Source organism: Carettochelys insculpta, chromosome 1 (genome assembly GCF_033958435.1).
Source record: "Carettochelys insculpta isolate YL-2023 chromosome 1, ASM3395843v1, whole genome shotgun sequence".
Classification (NCBI taxonomy): domain Eukaryota; kingdom Metazoa; phylum Chordata; order Testudines; family Carettochelyidae; genus Carettochelys; species Carettochelys insculpta.
The window spans coordinates 191,128,285-191,146,197 of record NC_134137.1 but is presented as its reverse complement, the minus strand read 5'-3'; the positions used below and the strand labels follow the sequence as shown (position 1 = coordinate 191,146,197).

Sequence of the window (17,913 nt, the reverse complement as noted above, 5' to 3'; positions counted from 1 at the left end):
GCAAACTTAGTGAGGAGAGCTTTAAACTAGGTTTGCTGGGGGAAGGTGACCAAAACCCTGTGGGTAGAAAGGAACTTGGAGGCCGGGAAGAAATGCAAAGAGGAAAGTACAACAAAAGTGGACCCTTGGTTCAAGTAGTGAGGGCAGGGAGATCGACTGGTTATCTAAGGTGTTTGTACACCAATGCCAGAAGCCTGGGTAACAAGCAGGAGGAATTAGAAGCCCTGACTCAGTCCAAGAACTATGACTTGATTGGAATAACAGAGACTTGATGGGATGACTCAGATGACTGGAGCGCTGCCATGAAAGGGTATAAACTGTTCAGGAAGAACAGGCAAGGGAGAAAAAGAGGAGGGGCTGCACTGTATGTAAGAAAGCATTGTGATTGCTTGGAACTCCAGTACATAGAGGGAGAAAAGCTTGTTGAGAATCTATGGGTCAAGCTTAGTGGTGTAGGCAGCACTGGAGATGTGGTGGTTGGTGTCTGCTACAGGCCACCAAATCAGAATGATGAGGTAGATGAGGATCTTTTTAGACAACTGAGAGAAGTTTCCAGATTGCGGGCTCGCGTTATTGTGGGGGACTTCAATTACCCTGACATCTGTTGGGAGACCAATACTGCGGTACACAAGCAGTCCAGGAAGTTTCTGGAAAATGTTGGGGATCACTTCTTGGTACAAGTGCTGAAGGACCTGACCAGAGGTCATGTGTGGCTCGACCTGCTTCTTACAAACAGGGAGGAACTAATAGGGAAGGTAGAGGTGGGGGACAACCTGGGAAGCAGTGATCATGAGACGGTAGACTTCAGGATCCTGATCAAAGGAAGGAAAGAGAGCAGCAAATTACAAACCTTGGACTTCAGAAAAGCATACTTTGACTCCTTCAGGAACCTGATGGGCAGAATCCCCTGGGATACTACCATGAAGGGAAAAGGAGTCCAGGAAAACTGACAGTATTTTAAGGAAGCCCTATTGAAAGCACAGAAAGAAACTGTCCCGATGCGCAGTAGGAGACCAGACTGGCTTAATGGGGAAATCCTTGGAAAACTTACGCACAAAAAGGGAGCTTACAAAAGGTGGAAACTTGGATAGATGTCTAAGGAGGGGTATAAACATATAGCTCGAGAATGTAGGGCAGTTATCAGAAAGGTAAAAGTGCAACTGGAATTGTGACTCGAAAGGAACGTGAAGGATAACAAGAAAAGTTTCTACAGGCATGTTACCAAGAGAAAGGTGATCAGAGAGCGTGTGGGGCCTCTACTAGATGAGGGAGGTAACCCAGTGACAGATGATGTAGGGAAAGCTGAAGTACTTAATGCTTTCTTTGCCTCTGTCTTCACGGACAAAGACAGCTCCCGGACTAATGCGATAAGTGATGCATTGTGGGATGAAGGTGGACAGACTTTGGTGGGGAAAGAACAGGTTAGGAGCTATCTATGAAAGTTAAACATACATAAATCGATGGGCCCGGACCTAAATCATCCTAAGGTTCTGTGGGACTTGGTGTATGTTGTTGACGAACCCTTGGTCATTATCTTTGAAAAGCCGTGGAGATCGGGAGAGATCCTGGACGATTGGAAAAAGGCAAATGTAGTGCCCATCTTTAAAAAAGGGATGAAGGATGATCCAGGGAACTGTAGGCCGGTCAGTTTTACATCAGTCCCTGGAAAAACATGGAGGGGGTCCTCAAGGAAGTCATTTTGAGGCACTTGGAGGAGGGGAGAGTGATCAGGAATAGTCAGCATGGATTCATGAAGGGCAAGTTATGCCTGACTAATCTGAATAGTTTCTATGATGAGATAACTGGCTCTGCGGATAGGGGAAAAATCAATGGATGTGATTTATCTTGACTTATCAAAGCTTTTGATATGGTCTCCCACAATATTCTTGTTGGCAAGTTAAAGGAATGTGGATTGGATAAATGGACGATAAGATGGATAGAAAGCTGGCTAGAAGGTCGGGTTCAGAGGGTAGCGATCAATGGCTCAATGTCGGGATGGCGGTCGGTTTCTAGTGGAGTGCCCCAAGGTTTGGTTCTGGGTCCTGTTCTGTTCAACATATTTATCAATGACCTGGATGAGGGGTTGGATTGCACCCTCAACAACTTTGTGGATGACACTAAGCTAGGGGGAGAGGTAGATATTCTGGAGGGTAAGGACAGGGTCCAGACTGACTTAGACAAATTGGAAGACTGAGCTGCAAGAAATCTGATGAGGTTCAATAAGGACAAGTGCAAAGTCCTGCACTTGGGCCAGAAGAATCCCAAGCATGGTTACAGGCTGTGGTCCGACTGGCTTGGTAGTAGTTTTGCAGAAAAGGACCTGACAGTTGTAGTGGATGAGAAGATGGACATGAGTCAACAGCGTGCCATTGTAGCCAAGAAAGCTAATGTCATATTAGGTTGCATCAAGAGGATCATTGCCAGTAGATCCAGAGAAGTGATTATTCCTCTTTATACAGCTTTGGTGAGGCCACATCTGGAGTACTGTGACCAGTTCTGGGCCCCCAATTATAGGAAGGATGTGGATACACTGGAGAGGGTCCAGCAGAGGGTGACCAAAATAATTAGGGGGCTGGAGCATATGACTTATGAAGAAAGGTTGAGGGAATTGGGACTGTCTAGTCTGCAGAAGAGAAGACTGAGGGGGGACTTGATTACAGCCTTCAACTTATGGAAGGGAGGTTGCAAAGAGGCTGGAGAGAGACTGTTCACAGTGGTCACGGATGGCAGAATACAGAACAATGGTCTTAAATTGTGGTTGGAAAGGTCCAGGATGAACATTAGGAGAAACTTTTTCACGAGGAGGGTGGTGAAGCATTGGAATGGTCTACCCAGGGAAGTAGTGGAGTCTATATCCCTGGGTTTGTTTAAGTCTCAGCTCAACAAAGCCATGGCAGGGCTTATCTGATGGGTTTGGTCCTGCTTACAGCAGGGGGCTGGACTCGATGGCTCTTTTAGGTCTCTTCCACCTCTATTGTTCTATGATTCTATGATATTGCACCTGCTGGGGATATGACTATTGCCCAGACAACAGTGTAAGAGTATAACAAATATGTTTTTTCTATAACCGTATTGAGAGGCCTGAAGCCTTCCTCTACAGCCAGAATGAAAAAGCAGCAGCCACCATTACCTGTAGACCTAGCAGTCACATACTCACATTCCATCTGCATTTCATTATAATAGAGTCATACCAGGCTGTTAAGACAGAGATCACATCCTAATGCCACCCACTGCCACCAAATAAAAGAAAGTAGATCTCAAAATGAGTAAAGAAAACTTAGTTAACAGTATTTTGTCTGGCAAGAAATTACTTATGAATAACTGAGGTTATGGAATCACCATTCTATGATGATTGTTCCCATTTTTCTACTGTTTTCTGCATGGTCTCTGTCTGGTTTGTAATTGTTCCCATCTGCTGTATAATTAATTTTGCTAGGTGTAAATCAAATTAAGCTAGTGAGGTATGATTGGTTAGGTAATTCTGTTACAGTAGTTTATGATTGGTGAGTAAAATTATACTAAAATAATTGGTCAAGAATAAGAAGGACTCAAGTTTCACTACTTAAACTGGAGTCCAAGAAGGAAAGCAATGGGAAGTAGGAAGAAGGAAAGAAAAAAGAACAGCAAGAAGAGCAAGGTAAACATTTGGGTAGACTCACCCCCCCACAGATCAGAACTTCCAGATACTGAGGTGCAGCAACCAGCATCCAGAGAGTTTCATGTTGTCTGTCCCAACAAGGAAAGTCTGAAACTGACTTACCTGACTGTGCATGATACTAAGTACCTAGCATGTATTCTACTTTCTTGGTAATTGCAAATAAATAGAGAAGAAGAATATTACTGTGTAAGGGTAATACACTTTTTTCAATGGCATAGATCCTGCATATCCACAGGGAATTATTCCCTGAGCCCTAGGGATTGAGTAAGGGCGTAAATTTAAAATAATAGGGTCACACCTTGCCACCTAGGGATTAGATAAAGATGTGTGTGTTCCTGAAGAGCGGAAGGGATAAATAAATTTGTGTGGCTAACAGCAGAGGCACTGGAAAAGTCTGCCAATTATTGGAATAACTTCAGAACAGGAGCAGCACCTTTTGAATCCTGGGTGAATCCCAGGCACTGTTGAGCAAAGCTAACGAAAAAGTAACCCCTAGAAGGGAAAATTGCTTAACTATGTAACCATCTCTATGAAGAAAAAAAGGGATTTTTTTAAGGGAGAAAAGAAAAAAAGGAAAAATTGTTCTTGGGATGATAACACTATAAGGTCAGTTATTATAAGGTACTATCTGAGAAAAAGCCAAATATTAGAGAACAAGCACACAGTTTACTGCATCTTGAGCCAAAGATGGGAGAAAAGGAACTGAAGGCAATTCATCTGCATGGGGATGAGAATAAGTGGGGTCCATGAATGGACCTAAGGGCACTACTTCCAAAATCTCAGAGCAACAAGATGGGTGCAAGTCTGCTAAAGTGCAGCATCTGCAGAGGTGCTATTCAAAGATGAACTCATAAAGCTTAACGCGAAGGAGTTTGTTTTAAGATAAGTTTGCTGTGAACCTGTATTCCTAATTTGCAAATACAGTTATATTTTCAGGCATAAATCAGGCAATTGTACATACAAAGTGCCATCATGATTTGTACATCCAGATGCCTCATGTGTATAAAAATGCATTAATTGTTCTGGGGAAAACAATGCACATTTCTTGAGTTAAGAATGAAAAATAAGACTCTGGATATTTTCTTCATGGCATTGTGATTAGATTAATTTCTGTATTTTGCTTATTTATCAGAAAGGTGTCGGGGATTTTTATCTCTAGGACATAATCGCCCCCGTGTGTCAGGGGAAACAAGCCTCTGGCTGAGGTAAAACCTATACAGGGACATGGACAAACTAAAAGCTCATAGGCCGCCATTTTGTGGCCCCATCTACGGCCATTTTGGGGCAGTTAGCTCCCCTGGTAACTTGAATCCATGAAGCAGGATTGAAACAGAGCCCTCTGATTGGTCAAAGGGAGCAGGCTTCTGCCAGCTTCCAGAACCTTCGGCCGAGAGAGAGGACCTGATTGAGAACTGTAACACAAATCATGAATATGGAAATTACCTTATGAATAATCATGTAAACTCCCTATAAATCCAGGGCTCTCAGCCCATTTGGGGTCATTCTGCCTCACCGTCCTGGACGGGACACTCGCCCTGGGAAGACTACAAGCAAGACCCCTGCAGCATTGTGACCAGAGTTGTGGGGTAGAATCACTGTAACAGCAGCCCTCTAGGTGGCTCTGTCAAAGCTGAATCACTGTGGCAACCCTCCCTCTGGGGGCGGGGCGGGAGGCTCTGCCTCAGAGCTGTGAAATCACTGCACCAACCACCCTTTGGGTGGCTCTGCCTCAGGAGCTGAGAGAAATCACAGTGGCAGCCGCTCTCTGAGTGGATCTGCCTCAGAGCTGGGAAAAACCACTGTGACGCCCACCCTTTTGAAGGGGCGTTTTGAGCGAATCACTTCAGCATCTGCCTTTAGGCGGTACTGTTGAAAAGAGCTAATCGCTGTGGCCCAGCCCCCTCTGAGGGAAGCTAGGAGCTGCGAAGCGGCGCCACCGTACCAGCGCCCCTACGAACCCCAGCCGCGCGCTTGCATCCAGGAGCGGCAAGTGGGTCTCCAGGCGTACTCACCATGTGGCGAACTGGCCCGTGGCTCAGGCCACGGGTACTGAGTACCCAGTGATGAAACCGGAGGCCCACCAACGTCATTGCCTCTCCTCCAGGCCACGTCATCGCCCACAAGCTGCACGCGTTCTGGGGTCAACTGACTATTCTACCAGACTGGACATCTTACCTACTGTGACCCGTATAACGGACTGGACATCGCATTCGCCGGACACGTAAAACTGATAAGGCCCAAGGCTCAGCCAGGCCTCATACATTATATAAGAACTCATACATTTATCTTTCCTAGAGACATTTGGTAGGCACCAGGACCCCTTACAGGGGAGTGAGGGAGCGTAGCCCTCGCTGTGCCTTTCTCTGACGGGGGGAGGGTAGTGCCTGGGGGCCTGACCCCATGCGGCTGGGCCAATTTAGCCTACGTCACACAAAAGCCACACTTGATTAAAAAACATTTTATGAGATATAATATGGTAATGTTTTGTAGTAGTTAATGTAATGCTAGATTGTTTAGTAATAGAGTGCTTAGGATAAATAAGTAATAAGTGTTTCCCCTTTATTTCCTCCTTATCTCTTTCACCCGAGTGGGCAAAAAGCCCTGGGAAAGGGCTGGGTTTAGGAGGTCGGTTGAGGGCAAAAGGACCCGGTGGCCTCCACCACTGGCCACTTGGGTCGGGAGTAGTACCCCGGCCCAGACTCCCTTTCCTTCCTTCCATTTCCCTTCTCCTAACGAACATACTTTCCTTTGTGGAGCAATAAATATAATACTACGAGGATCCAAAATGGACTTCAAAATCATACTCGTAAGTTAAGTATAGTTAAGTATAGAGTTAATAATAATATAATGAACTGGTTTATGTGTTTGTTTTACTGTTGCTGTTGTGTTTTTGCCTGTTGTTATTTGTGCTAATAAATTTCTTGTTAGTTATACTTTAAACCAGTGTTGTCTTCTTCTCTCTCTGACTGGGTGCCTGCCTGCTAGGGGGTGGGCGGACCTTAGGTGGAGTTCCATTGCTCTTTGGTGACTACATTACTCCTCCTGCCGTTGGGTGGTGGGATTCCCCCTTCCTTGAGGACCCTGGGTTCTGGCCCTGGCTCGCTCGCACATCAATTGGCTTCCACGTCGTGGGGGGAAACCACCGGGCGCTGTCAAAAGGCACTTGCACTCTCCCACGTTAGTACTTATGTCAGATCTCACAAGCTAAGATTTCACTTGGTTAGTAGTTGAATGAACAACATCCACCAAAAACCTACAGGCTGCAAAAAATAGTACTTGTTATTCAGTGGGTGCCAGTGATGTCATTAGAATTGCTCCATATCTGCACTGTAAAAGCTGAAAGCTTAACAGAACTATGCCTTTATGATCTTACCACACACAGGTTCCCACTTACAACTGACTTAAGCCATATTTAATTTTAAAGTCACTGGACTGTAAGTAATAGACCAAATTTTGTTTATGTCCCTTCTGTATAGCAGCAGCACTGAACAGATTCTCTTCCTGGATGAAATTAAGACAAGGACAATGTAGGCCAGACTGGATAGACTGGGGTAGTTTCCCTAGGGAAAGGGAGACTATACTTTTGTCATAAAACTAGCCTGTACAAAGTCACTGAAAATATACTGAAGGGAGCAAGCTACCACTGGCAGCAGGATGAGCAAAATGAACTAATGGGTCTTTTATAGTTACCATGTTTTTGATTTTATTATTCAGTCAGCCCAGCCCACTTTACTGAAGTGGTTGCCCCGCAGCAGGACTTACACATAGCTTTGACGAAGAGATCAGCACTTATCCAAGTTTACATTACTATACCACTGTAGGTCCCTTTAAAGAGTAAGAATAGAGTTCAGGAGACCATCTTCTAACTTCTCAACCAACTAGGATGAGAAAGGAAGTTAATCAAGTCACACATACAGGGATAAGAAAGAACTCAACTCTTTCCTCTTGTAGGTTTGATGCCAGACAAAAAACTTCAGGTCATTATCAAGGGAGGTTGATGTAACAACACATATTCATCTGACTTACTCTTCTTCCACTGTGGGAAGGAACTGACTTTTCTATTTTCATCGGTGGTTGGTCTTTTTCCTTCAGGCAATAAGCTGATGTGGGCAGAAATCATGTTTCCCCGTGGACCTTGATTGCTGAAGCTTACTCTTTTGAAAGATGTTCCTTCTTTAGAAGAGAAACTGCAGCTGCCATCTCTCTTGCCTCCCCACTGCACTACTGAGATACGTTTTTGTATGTCCCCTTCTTTGCAATAGCTCTTTCAACATTTAAAAATAAGTATTTTTTTTCCTTACTGACTACCTTCTTCCATTTAGGAAATTACACCTCACACTTCTCCCCTTCTTTCCCAGTTCTTCTAATTCAGCTGAAACTAGCACTGCTTTTCTTTTGCATTTCGTCCAAGCTACAGCCAGATCATATAAAACATATAATTGCTTTTTCTGTGGCTTCCCTCCACCGAAAAAATCCCCCAGTGGTTTTATCAAACTTATCTAGCCATAAGGTGCATTTAAAACAAAATGCAAAATTAAATACTCATCAGTCACAGTACAAGTTTTCATGAAAAAAAAGTCTGCACTTTCTCATCAAAATTTCTAATTTTGACTTTTTTTAAACAACTATAGAGATCAAATTAGGAAGAATGATCACATTTTTTACAATTTATAAATTTTCAACGTCTGATTATATTTAGAATTCAGAATCTATTTGCCAGCAGACTACAGGCCACAGAAGCTGTGTCTACACGTGCACGCTACTTTGAAGTAGCGGCACTAACTTCGAAATAGCGCCCGTCGCGGCTACACGCGTCGGGCGCTATTTCGAAGTTAACTTCGACGTTAGGCGGTGAGACGTCGAAGTTGCTAACCCCATGAGGGGATAGGAATAGCGCCCTACTTCGACGTTCAACGTCGAAGTAGGGACAGTGTAGACGATCCACGTCCCGCAACATCGAAATTGCCGGGTCCTCCGTGGCGGCCATCAGCTGGGGGGTTGAGAGACGCTCTCTCCAGCCCCTCAGCTCACTGGTGGCCGCGTGGAGCGGCCCCTTAAAGGTCTCCTCCCCCGCCCTGACTCTGCAGGAAGCTGAGGCAACGTGCAGGCTGCAGCCTGCACACGCGGGCAGTCTGCACAGCCCTCAGCCCACCACACAGCGGCGATGGCTGCCCAGCAGCCCCCCCAGTGCCCCCAGGGGACCCCCCCCAAGGGGAGCCAGGGCAGCCAGCCCAGCCAGAGGGCCAGGCAGTCTGGGAAGCGGCAGCGGGGCCCCTCCTGGACGGAGGCCGAGCTGCGGGACCTGCTGGGGCTCTGGAGTGAGGAGGAGGTGCTCCAGGTAATGGGGAGCAAGAGGCGGAACGCGGATGCATTCGCTCAGCTGGCCGAGGGCCTGGCTGCCCAGGGTCACCCTGCCCGCAGTCCGGACCATGTCCGGAGTAAAGTCAAGGAGCTGCGGCAGGGTTACGCCCGGGCCCGGGATGCGGCCAGCCGATCTGGGTCCGCCCCCGTCACTTGCCCCTTTTACAGGGAGCTCAGGGACATCCTGGGCTCCCGGCACACCTCCTCCCCTCTGGCCACCCTTGACACCTCGACTGATGAGGCCCAGCAGGCCCTGCAGCCGGGGTCCGCCCCGGAGGCAAGCCCCGCACCCCGGGGGCCTCCCCCGGAGGCCATCCCCAGGACATCGCGGCAGGAGGAGGAGGAGGAGGAGGAGGGGGGCTCCTCCTCCGCAGAATCCAGCCTGCAGATCCTCCTCCTGCCATCCCGGAGCAGCAGCAGGGCCTCCGACCCCCGGGGCTCTCCGGACTGGTGGAGCAGACCCACAGGTAGGTACCCCTCTCTGGTGGACACCCCTGGGCTTGAGGGGCGGGGGTAACAGAGATGTGTCCAGGGCCCCCCACACGCTCACATGGCCATGGCCCCAAGGACACCAGGGCCATGGCCCTCACAGCACTGCAGCTATCAGCCCCTGCCCCCCCCCACCCTGCATGACAGTGCCATGCCCCATCCCCGGGCCAGGGGGGAGCGGAACCTCGAGGGGCCCCCGGGCGGAGGTGGTGGGACACCCTGCAGCAGCAGCATGTGATGGAGTGGGGGGAGTGCCAAAGGGAGACTCAGGCTACATATGAGCCACAAGAGCAGAAGAGCTCCCAGGGCCAAAGGAGGATCCTGGCGCTACAGCTGGCAGGTGACACCTCTGCCCTGAACAAACAGGAGGGAGGAGCCGAGCTGGCTTGGAATTGGGGGGCGAGGGCGGGGGCCACAGGTAGAGGCTAGGGGAAGGGAGAGCTGGTAGGCAGCCAGCCAGAGGAGGGGGAAAGCTGCATCCCAGAGGGGCCCCCCTTGGGGGTCTTCTCCCCAGGACGGGTTGGAAGGACTGTCTCTCCCGACAGCTGGTGCTGTCACTCCTGCCAGAAACTGGCCATCTGTGGCCTAAGAAACCTCTCCTGCTCTCAGACCCTGCGGGCTGAAGTGAGAGTTGCTCCCACCAGGGGACGGGGTGCAGGGCAGGGGGACCCCTGAACCCCATCCATCACAGCAGCATCTCCCGGGGACGGGGATGGGGAACCTGCAGCACAGGGCGGGGGGGACAGAGGCCACGGCTCAGGGCCCACACTAACGCCTGTCTCCATTCTTCTTTCCCCCCTCCTCTCCTGTGTCCTGCACCTGCACCTGCACCATCCGAAGGACCGGAAGAGAGCGCCGGCGAGGCCTCAGTTGTCCCGGAGAGCCCTCCGGGACCATCGCTCCAGGGCAGCCCCTCGGCCGAGGAACCACCGGCCCCGCGGAGGGCAAGACGGCGGACCCCGCGCCTACTACCAGCGACGGCCACGGACCCCCAGCTGCTGGTCATCCTCCGCCGGCAGCTGGAGGTGTCGCAGCAGCACCTCCAGCTGCAGGAGCGGGCCCTGGCCTGGCGCCAGGAGGCATGGGGGGCCTATATCCAGACATTTAACCGCCTGGTTGAATACCTGGCCCCCCATGCCGCGCCGGCCCAGTCATCGCCCGCCCCGCCCGCTCCTGCAGCCCCACCACCAGCTGCTCCGGCCGTTGCCGGGCCGTCTGCTGTCGCCCCACCACCCACCCGCGAGGGCCACAGAGCCGAGGGACCCCTGGAGCCCCCTGAGACTCGCCGGCACCGATACCTTCCAGTCCAGCCCGCTCCCACCCAGCCGTGGACCAGACTGCAGGCACGGCGGGGCTCCAGGCCGGGCACGCCCAGTGCTGGGCTCTAGGGGCGAGGGGCCCGGGACGTGGCCCCCCCCTTGTTGTTGTGTATATAGTTGGACTGTTTTTTTTTGGTGCCCCCGTTTGCCCCGTCCCCCCCATGTAAATAGTTCTCCCCGTTCTCCTCCCTGGATTTCTTTTTGGTTGATGGCGCACACTTGTTTGCTTTGTTGTTGTATTGTTTTATTTGTGCACATCTTTCTTTTGTTGAACATTTGTCCCTACTTTTTGGTTTGTGTTTGACATATTTATTGAAAAAAAAAAAAGTTTCTGAAAGACAAAAAAAAAAGTTTACGTTCAGCCACAAGTTCGTGCTGTCATTTGTCCAGGACAAGTGGGGGGGGCGGTGGGGTGCTCCATGGTGTGGGCGTTGGGGCAGGAGTGTGGGGGAGGAAGGGGTGGGCAGTAGGGGGCCTGGGCAGAGTTCACCCCGCGGCCTGTTGGTTGAAATGGGCCCGCAGGGCCTCCCGGACCCGGGCCCCCTCGGGGTCCACCTGCCGACTGGGGGCAGCAGGTGGCTGCACGTGTGCCCTGCTGGCCTCCACGGCCCAGCCCTGCAGAAGGGTCTCCCCCTTGCTCTCCACGAGGTTGTGCAGGGCGCAGCAGGCACCCACAATCTGGGGGATGTTGTTGGGGCTGGCATCCAGGCGGGTCAGGAGACATCTCCAGCATCCCTTGAGGCGGCCAAATGAGCGCTCCACCACCTGGCGCGCACGGTTCAGGCGCTCATTGAAGCGCTCCTGGCTAGCGGAGAGATGGCCCGTGTAGGGGTGCATGAGCCACGGCCGGAGGGGGTAGGCCGCATCTGCGATGACACAGAAGGGCATGGTGGTGTCCCCCAGAGGGATCTCCCGCTGGGGGATGTAGGTCCCCGCCTCCAGCCGGCGGCACAGGCCCGAGTTCCGAAAAACCCGGGCGTCGTGGGTGCTGCCAGGCCAGCCCACGTAAATGTCCTGGAAACGTCCCCGGCTGTCCACCAAGGCCTGCAGGACGACTGAATGGTAGCCCTTCCGATTGAGGTATCGTCCTCCACTGTGGTGCGGGGCGCGGATGGGGATGTGAGTCCCATCCAGAGCCCCGAAGCAGTTGGGGAAGCCCAGGGTGGCAAAGGCGGTGACAGTGGCACGTGGGTCCCCCAGCCTCACAAGCCTGTGCAGGAGCATGGCGTTGATGGCACGCACGACCTGCAGAGAAAGCACATGAGACAGCCCCAATGAGGGGTGAGCAGGGTGTGCGTGGCCCTGCCCTGCCCTGCCCTGCGCTGGCCCCCCTGCTCTGCCCTGGCCCCCCTGCTCTGCCCTGGCCCCCCTGCTCTGCCCTGCCCTGCCCTGCCCTGGCCCCCCTGCTCTGCCCTGGCCCCCCTGCTCTGCCCTGGCCTGCCCTGGCCCCCCTGCCCTGCCCTGGCCTCCCCCTGTGGGTTCTCTTACCTCCATGAAGACAGCCCCGACGGTGGCCTTTCTGACACCAAACTGCTGCCCCACGGATCGGTAGCTGTCGGGAGTGGCCAGCTTCCAGACAGCGATGCCGACCCGTTTCTCCACAGGGAGGGCACGCCGCATGGCAGTGTCCCGGTGCCTGAGTGCGGGGGTGAGCCACTGGCACAGCTCCAGGAATGTCTGCCAGCTCATCCTGAAGTTCCTGAGCCAGTGGTCGTCGTCCCACTCCCCAAGCACCAGCCACTCCCACCAGTCGGTGCTGGTGGGGTAGCTCCACAGCCACCGGCGTGTGAGGCGGGGGGTGGAGCGGGATGCTGCAGGGGTAGGGGTTGAGCCCTGCAGCCCTGGGGGCATCTCCTCCCCTGGGGCAAGAAGGTACTCAGCTGCCTCCCACATGGCATGGGCCAGGGCAAGCCCTGCTCCTGCCGGGAGGGCTGGGTGGACCTCTAGCTGCTGCTGCTGTTGCTGTTGCTGCTGCTGCTGCTGCTGCTGCTGCTGGGGGTCCATGACTGCGGCGCCCGGGGTCTGTGTGCTTATGGCTCCTCAGACCGCGTGCTGTGCAGGCTGAGTGTATGTGGGAGGGGCCCTTTAAGGGAGCGGCTAGCTGTTGCCCCGGAAGCGCTAGTCCACCCGTTGACCCTGTCTGCAGCTGTGCCTGGCATCCCTATTTCGATGTGTGCTACTTGGGCATGTAGACGTTCCCTCGCTGCACCTATTTCGATGTTGGGCTGAGCAACGTCAAAGTTGAACATCGACATTGCCGGCCCTGGAGGACGTGTAGACGTTATTCATCGAAATAAGCTATTTCGATGTTGGCTTCACGTGTAGATGTAGCCAGAGACTGCTGCTGGCACAATGAAGTCAGTGGATGTACATTGTTAAAGAACTAGGCTTTGAGCCTCAGTCAAACATGATCTGTTTCAAAACATTAGGAAAAGCTACTATTACATGTCCAAAGGACTGTGAAGGAGCACAATAAGATAGACCATAATTCTACCGAACACTGGTGTACTACAAATGGAGACCAGTGTTATTGATGTTGTGTGCTGGCTCTTGTGAAGTAAGGAGGAAGAAGAACCAATTTTGTGATGAAGGGGCCTACTATTTTGTCCACTCCTTAGTCGTAGAAGGGAAGAGAACCTGCAGTAGTAGAGTCAGGGTATAATGGTAGGACTCTCCACCAGTAGGAAGCCAGGAAGAGAAGGGCCCCCACTCAGTGGCAGCTCAAATTTCACCTTACCAAGTCAGGAAGCATTGATTAAGGGTCCAGAGAAGAACTCAGGTGACTGTTATTTGGCATATCTTCACCCCTACTCTTCACCAACCTACTTAGGTCTGCTATTTTACCTGAATGAGTCCGTAGCACTAACACTAATTAAAAGGTGTATTGCAACAATGCTTATTTTTTATTATGCAGCCAGTTTTACCATGTGGGGAAATAAAAGGAATTTTTTCCATCTCATTGATAAGGCTGACAGAGCTCTCAGAGAAAAGGTATGCCTAATGGCTAAGCAGGAGGACTGAGAATCAGGCAGACACCTACATTCCCCCTCTGCCATGCACTTAGTGTGTGAGCATAGGCAAGTCACACAATCTATATTTCTTCCTCTGTTAAAAAAGTAAAAGACAAATTTTTGTGAGGCTCAGTTACTATTTGCAAAGCCCTGAATCAGGGCTACATGTTAAAGTTCATAATTAAATTTTATGCAGTACTTATATAAACAACCCCCAGTGGCTACGTCTACACTAGCCCCAAACTTCGAAATGGCCATGCAAATGGTCATTTCGAAATTTACTAATGAAGCGCTGAAATGCATATTCAGCGCTTCATTAGCATGCGGGCGGCCATGGCACTTCGAAATTGACAAGCCTCGCCTCCACGCGGCTCGTCCTGATGGGGCCCCTTTTCGAAAGGACCCCGCCTACTTCGAAGTCCCCTTATTCCCATCAACTCATGGGAATAAGGGGACTTCGAAGTAGGTGGGGTCCTTTTGAAAAGGAGCCCCGTCAGGACGAGCCGCGCGGCGGCAAGGCGCGTCAATTTCGAAGTGCCACGGCCGCCCACATGCTAATGAAGCGCTGAATATGCATTTCAGCGCTTCATTAGTAAACTTCCAAATGGCCATTTGTGCGGCCATTTCGAAGTTTGGGGCTAGTATAGACGTGGCCAGTGAGCCAAAAGCACAACTCAGAATTATGCGTAGGACCCTCAAAATAAAACACAAACCACTTGTATTTGAGCTAAATATGTGACTTCATTAGCTGACAGCAGTAGCAGGCTGTTTACTCAAACAAAACTCACTGAACTCAGTGGGAATTTCTCCTGAGTGAGTACTTTGAAGTTAAAAGGCACTATGAAAATGCTGAAAATATTATTTGGACTGATCCTTGCTGTTTGTAGAAAGATTGATGCTGAAAGATCCTTTGAGAAAGATTCAAATAACATAGGCTACGTCTACACGTGCAGCCAACATCGAAATAGCTTATTTCGATGTTGCGACATCGAAATAGTCTATTTCGATGAATAACGTCTACACGTCCTCCAGGGCCAGCAACGTCGATGTTCAACTTCGACGTTGCTCAGCCCAACATCGAAATAGGCGCAGCAAGAGAACGTCTACACGTCAAAGTAGCACACATCGAAATAGGGATGCCAGGCACAGCTGCAGACAGGGTCACAGGGCGGACTCAACAGCAAGCCGCTCCCTTAAAGGGCCCCTCCCAGACACAGTTGCACTAAACAACACAAGATACACAGAGCTGACAACTGGTTGCAGACCCTGTGCCTGCAGCATAGATCCCCAGCTGCAGCAGCAGCAGCCAGAAGCCCTGGGCTAAGGGCTGCTGCCCACGGTGACCATAGAGCCCCGCAGGGGCTGGAGAGAGAGCATCTCTCAACCCCCCACCTGATGGCCGCCATGGAGGACCCAGCAATTTCGACGTTGCGGGATGCGGATCGTCTACACGGTCCCTACTTCGACGTTGAACGTCGAAGTAGGGCGCTATTCCTATCTCCTCATGAGGTTAGCGACTTCGACGTCTCGCCGCCTAACGTCGAAGTTAACTTCGAAATAGCACCCGACGCGTGTAGACGCGACGGGCACTATTTCGAAGTTGGTGCCGCTACTTCGAAGTAGCGTGCACATGTAGACGCAGCTATAGAGTTTCAAAAGAGAGTTTAGTGGGTACAGAGGGTAGTGATTTGGAGAAACAACTTACAACTTCTTTTTTCAGCTTAACAAGTGAAATAAGTTGAAAGTGACCTAAAAGACATACTACCTAGAAAAAAAAGAATCTTTAGTTTTCCATCTCTGTCATTCTAGAAAGATCTTAGGAAGAGGACTTCATTTCCTTGCTGGAATTCATACACTTGAAACTACTGACAGTAAATTAAATTCTGCATTTTTTTGCAGAGAACTCTTTCATCTCTGGCAATGTACTGTATGAACTCTCATGGGACTATGTGAAAATATACCAACACCTTTAACATATTTTACATTTCTTTGATAAAATATTTGATTTGGTTCCTTTTCCCCATTTGGAGGTGGGTATTAAATGTTACTTCTTTGACAGGTTCAATAAAACATATTGGTACAACCAAGCAGCAGGAGGTTCGTTTTCAGAAAGTGATATATAAAACTTTTAGAGACTTTCCACATCACAGAGATTTGGGTATGAGATTAGATATTTCAAGAAAAAAAGTTTCTAATCCAGTTTCTGGACTTTCTGGTTTTGGTCTGGTGAGGAACTAGCCCACAGAAGCAGCCTTTTTGGCAGTATTTTAGTTTTTCCTGTGTTTTATATTTAGTTAAAGCCTGGAAGTTCAAAGGATGAACTTTTCATTATGGCTATGTTAGATTAGCAAGTTGTGTAGACAAAAGTGGGATTTTGTCAACAAAACTCACAGAGAATCTACACACAAAATGCATTTTGTCAATAGAAACTGTTGAGAAAAAAGCCATGTAGACACTTCCTGGGCCCTTTTGTTCACAGAGCGGATCAAAAGATGGATCCGCTTTTACGTGTAGATGCAATCTGTCCACAGAAGTTTTGTCAGAACATCTCTTCTGACAGTAACTTCTGTAGACAGTAACAGAGAGAAAGCCATGCTAGTCTATACACTATCAAAACAAAAAAAGCAGTCCAGTAGCACTTTAAAGACTAACAAAATAATTTTTTAGGTGATGAGCTTTCGTTGGACAGACCCACTTCTTCAGATCATAACCATACCAGAACAGACTCAATATTTAAGGCACAGAGAACCAAAAATAGTAATCAAAGTTGACAAATCAGAAAAATATTATCAAGGCGAGCAAATCAGAGAGTGGAGGGGCAGAAGGTTGGGGGGGAGTCACCAGTCTTGGAACTTTTCCTTGCAACAAAGCCCATTGCCAACTTTATCCACATATCTGTTCTGGAGATACCATCACTGGACCTAACCAGGTTATTCACAGAATCATGGGCACATTCTCACGTTCCTCAACTAACATCATATCTGCCATCATGTGCCAACAACTCCCACATGCTTTGTATATTGGACAGACTTCAAACTCTCTTCGAGAAAGAATTAATAGGCAGAAAACAGACATAAAAACACTCCTGATTCAGTAACCAGTCAGCCAGCACTTTAATGGAGTGGGCCATTCTGTTAATGACCTGAAGGTTTGCGTCTTACTGAAGAGGAATTTTCACAACAGATTGGAAAGAGAGGCTGCTGAACTCCATTTTATATTCAAATCCAACACATTAACATGTAGTTTGAACTGGGATGTGAATTTTCTAGGTCATTATTGGGGCTCTTTTGCATACTTGGCTTAATCTAATTCTTGACTCCCCCTCCTTCTGCCCCTCTACTCTCTGATTTGCTCACCTTGATGATATTTTTCTGATTTGTCAACTTTGATTACTATTTTTGGTTCTCTGTGCCTTAAATTTTGAGTCTGTTCTGGTATGGCTATGATCTGAAGAAGTGGGTCAGTCCCATGAAAGCTCATCATCTAATAAATTATTTTGTTTGTCTTTAAAGTGCTACTGGACTGCTTTTCTGAAGACAGATGCTTCTGGTGTAGGCATAGCCTATACATTTTCAAAACCTCAGAAGCATATCATGCTCCACAGATACAGGCATACTTCCTTTTCTGGACAATCCTGAAGTTGTTCAAACCATCTAAAGCAGCATAAATATTTTTCAAACGCAATGCATGTGTAATATTATGACAATAACATAACATGACTTACCCTAGTCCTAAAAGTTGACAAACTTCATTAGAAATCTGCTCAGTCCAATAATCTGCACATGCTATATACCATTTATTCTTAATCCTGAACTGTACCAATCCATTGATGCTTAAAGAACCATTAAACAGACGTACTGTGAACAAAAAAAGACATGTCACTCGGCAGCTAGGTTTATAATACAAGAAGTATAACAAACAGCAAACCAGATTCATGAGGGTTGGAAGAGGGAAGCATAAATTACACAAACTAGCAGCAGTGAGGAATCCTGTGCCCCAGTGGTGACACCACCCAACAGGAGATAGACATGCTGCTACTTTCTCTGCTGTATTTCTGATATCAGAGAAAGTTTTA

General features: G+C 49.3%; 1 protein-coding gene across 1 annotated transcript in view; it reads right to left on the bottom strand.

The window, feature by feature from the left end:
* Positions 1 to 17,913, bottom strand: part of TMPRSS15 (transmembrane serine protease 15) — a 119,997-nt gene that overhangs the window by 23,256 nt on the left and 78,828 nt on the right. Inside the window, exon 17 of the mRNA XM_074989555.1 lies at positions 17,563 to 17,695. Coding sequence (XP_074845656.1) covers positions 17,563 to 17,695 — 133 coding nt within the window. The remainder of the gene's footprint in view (positions 1 to 17,562; positions 17,696 to 17,913) is intronic.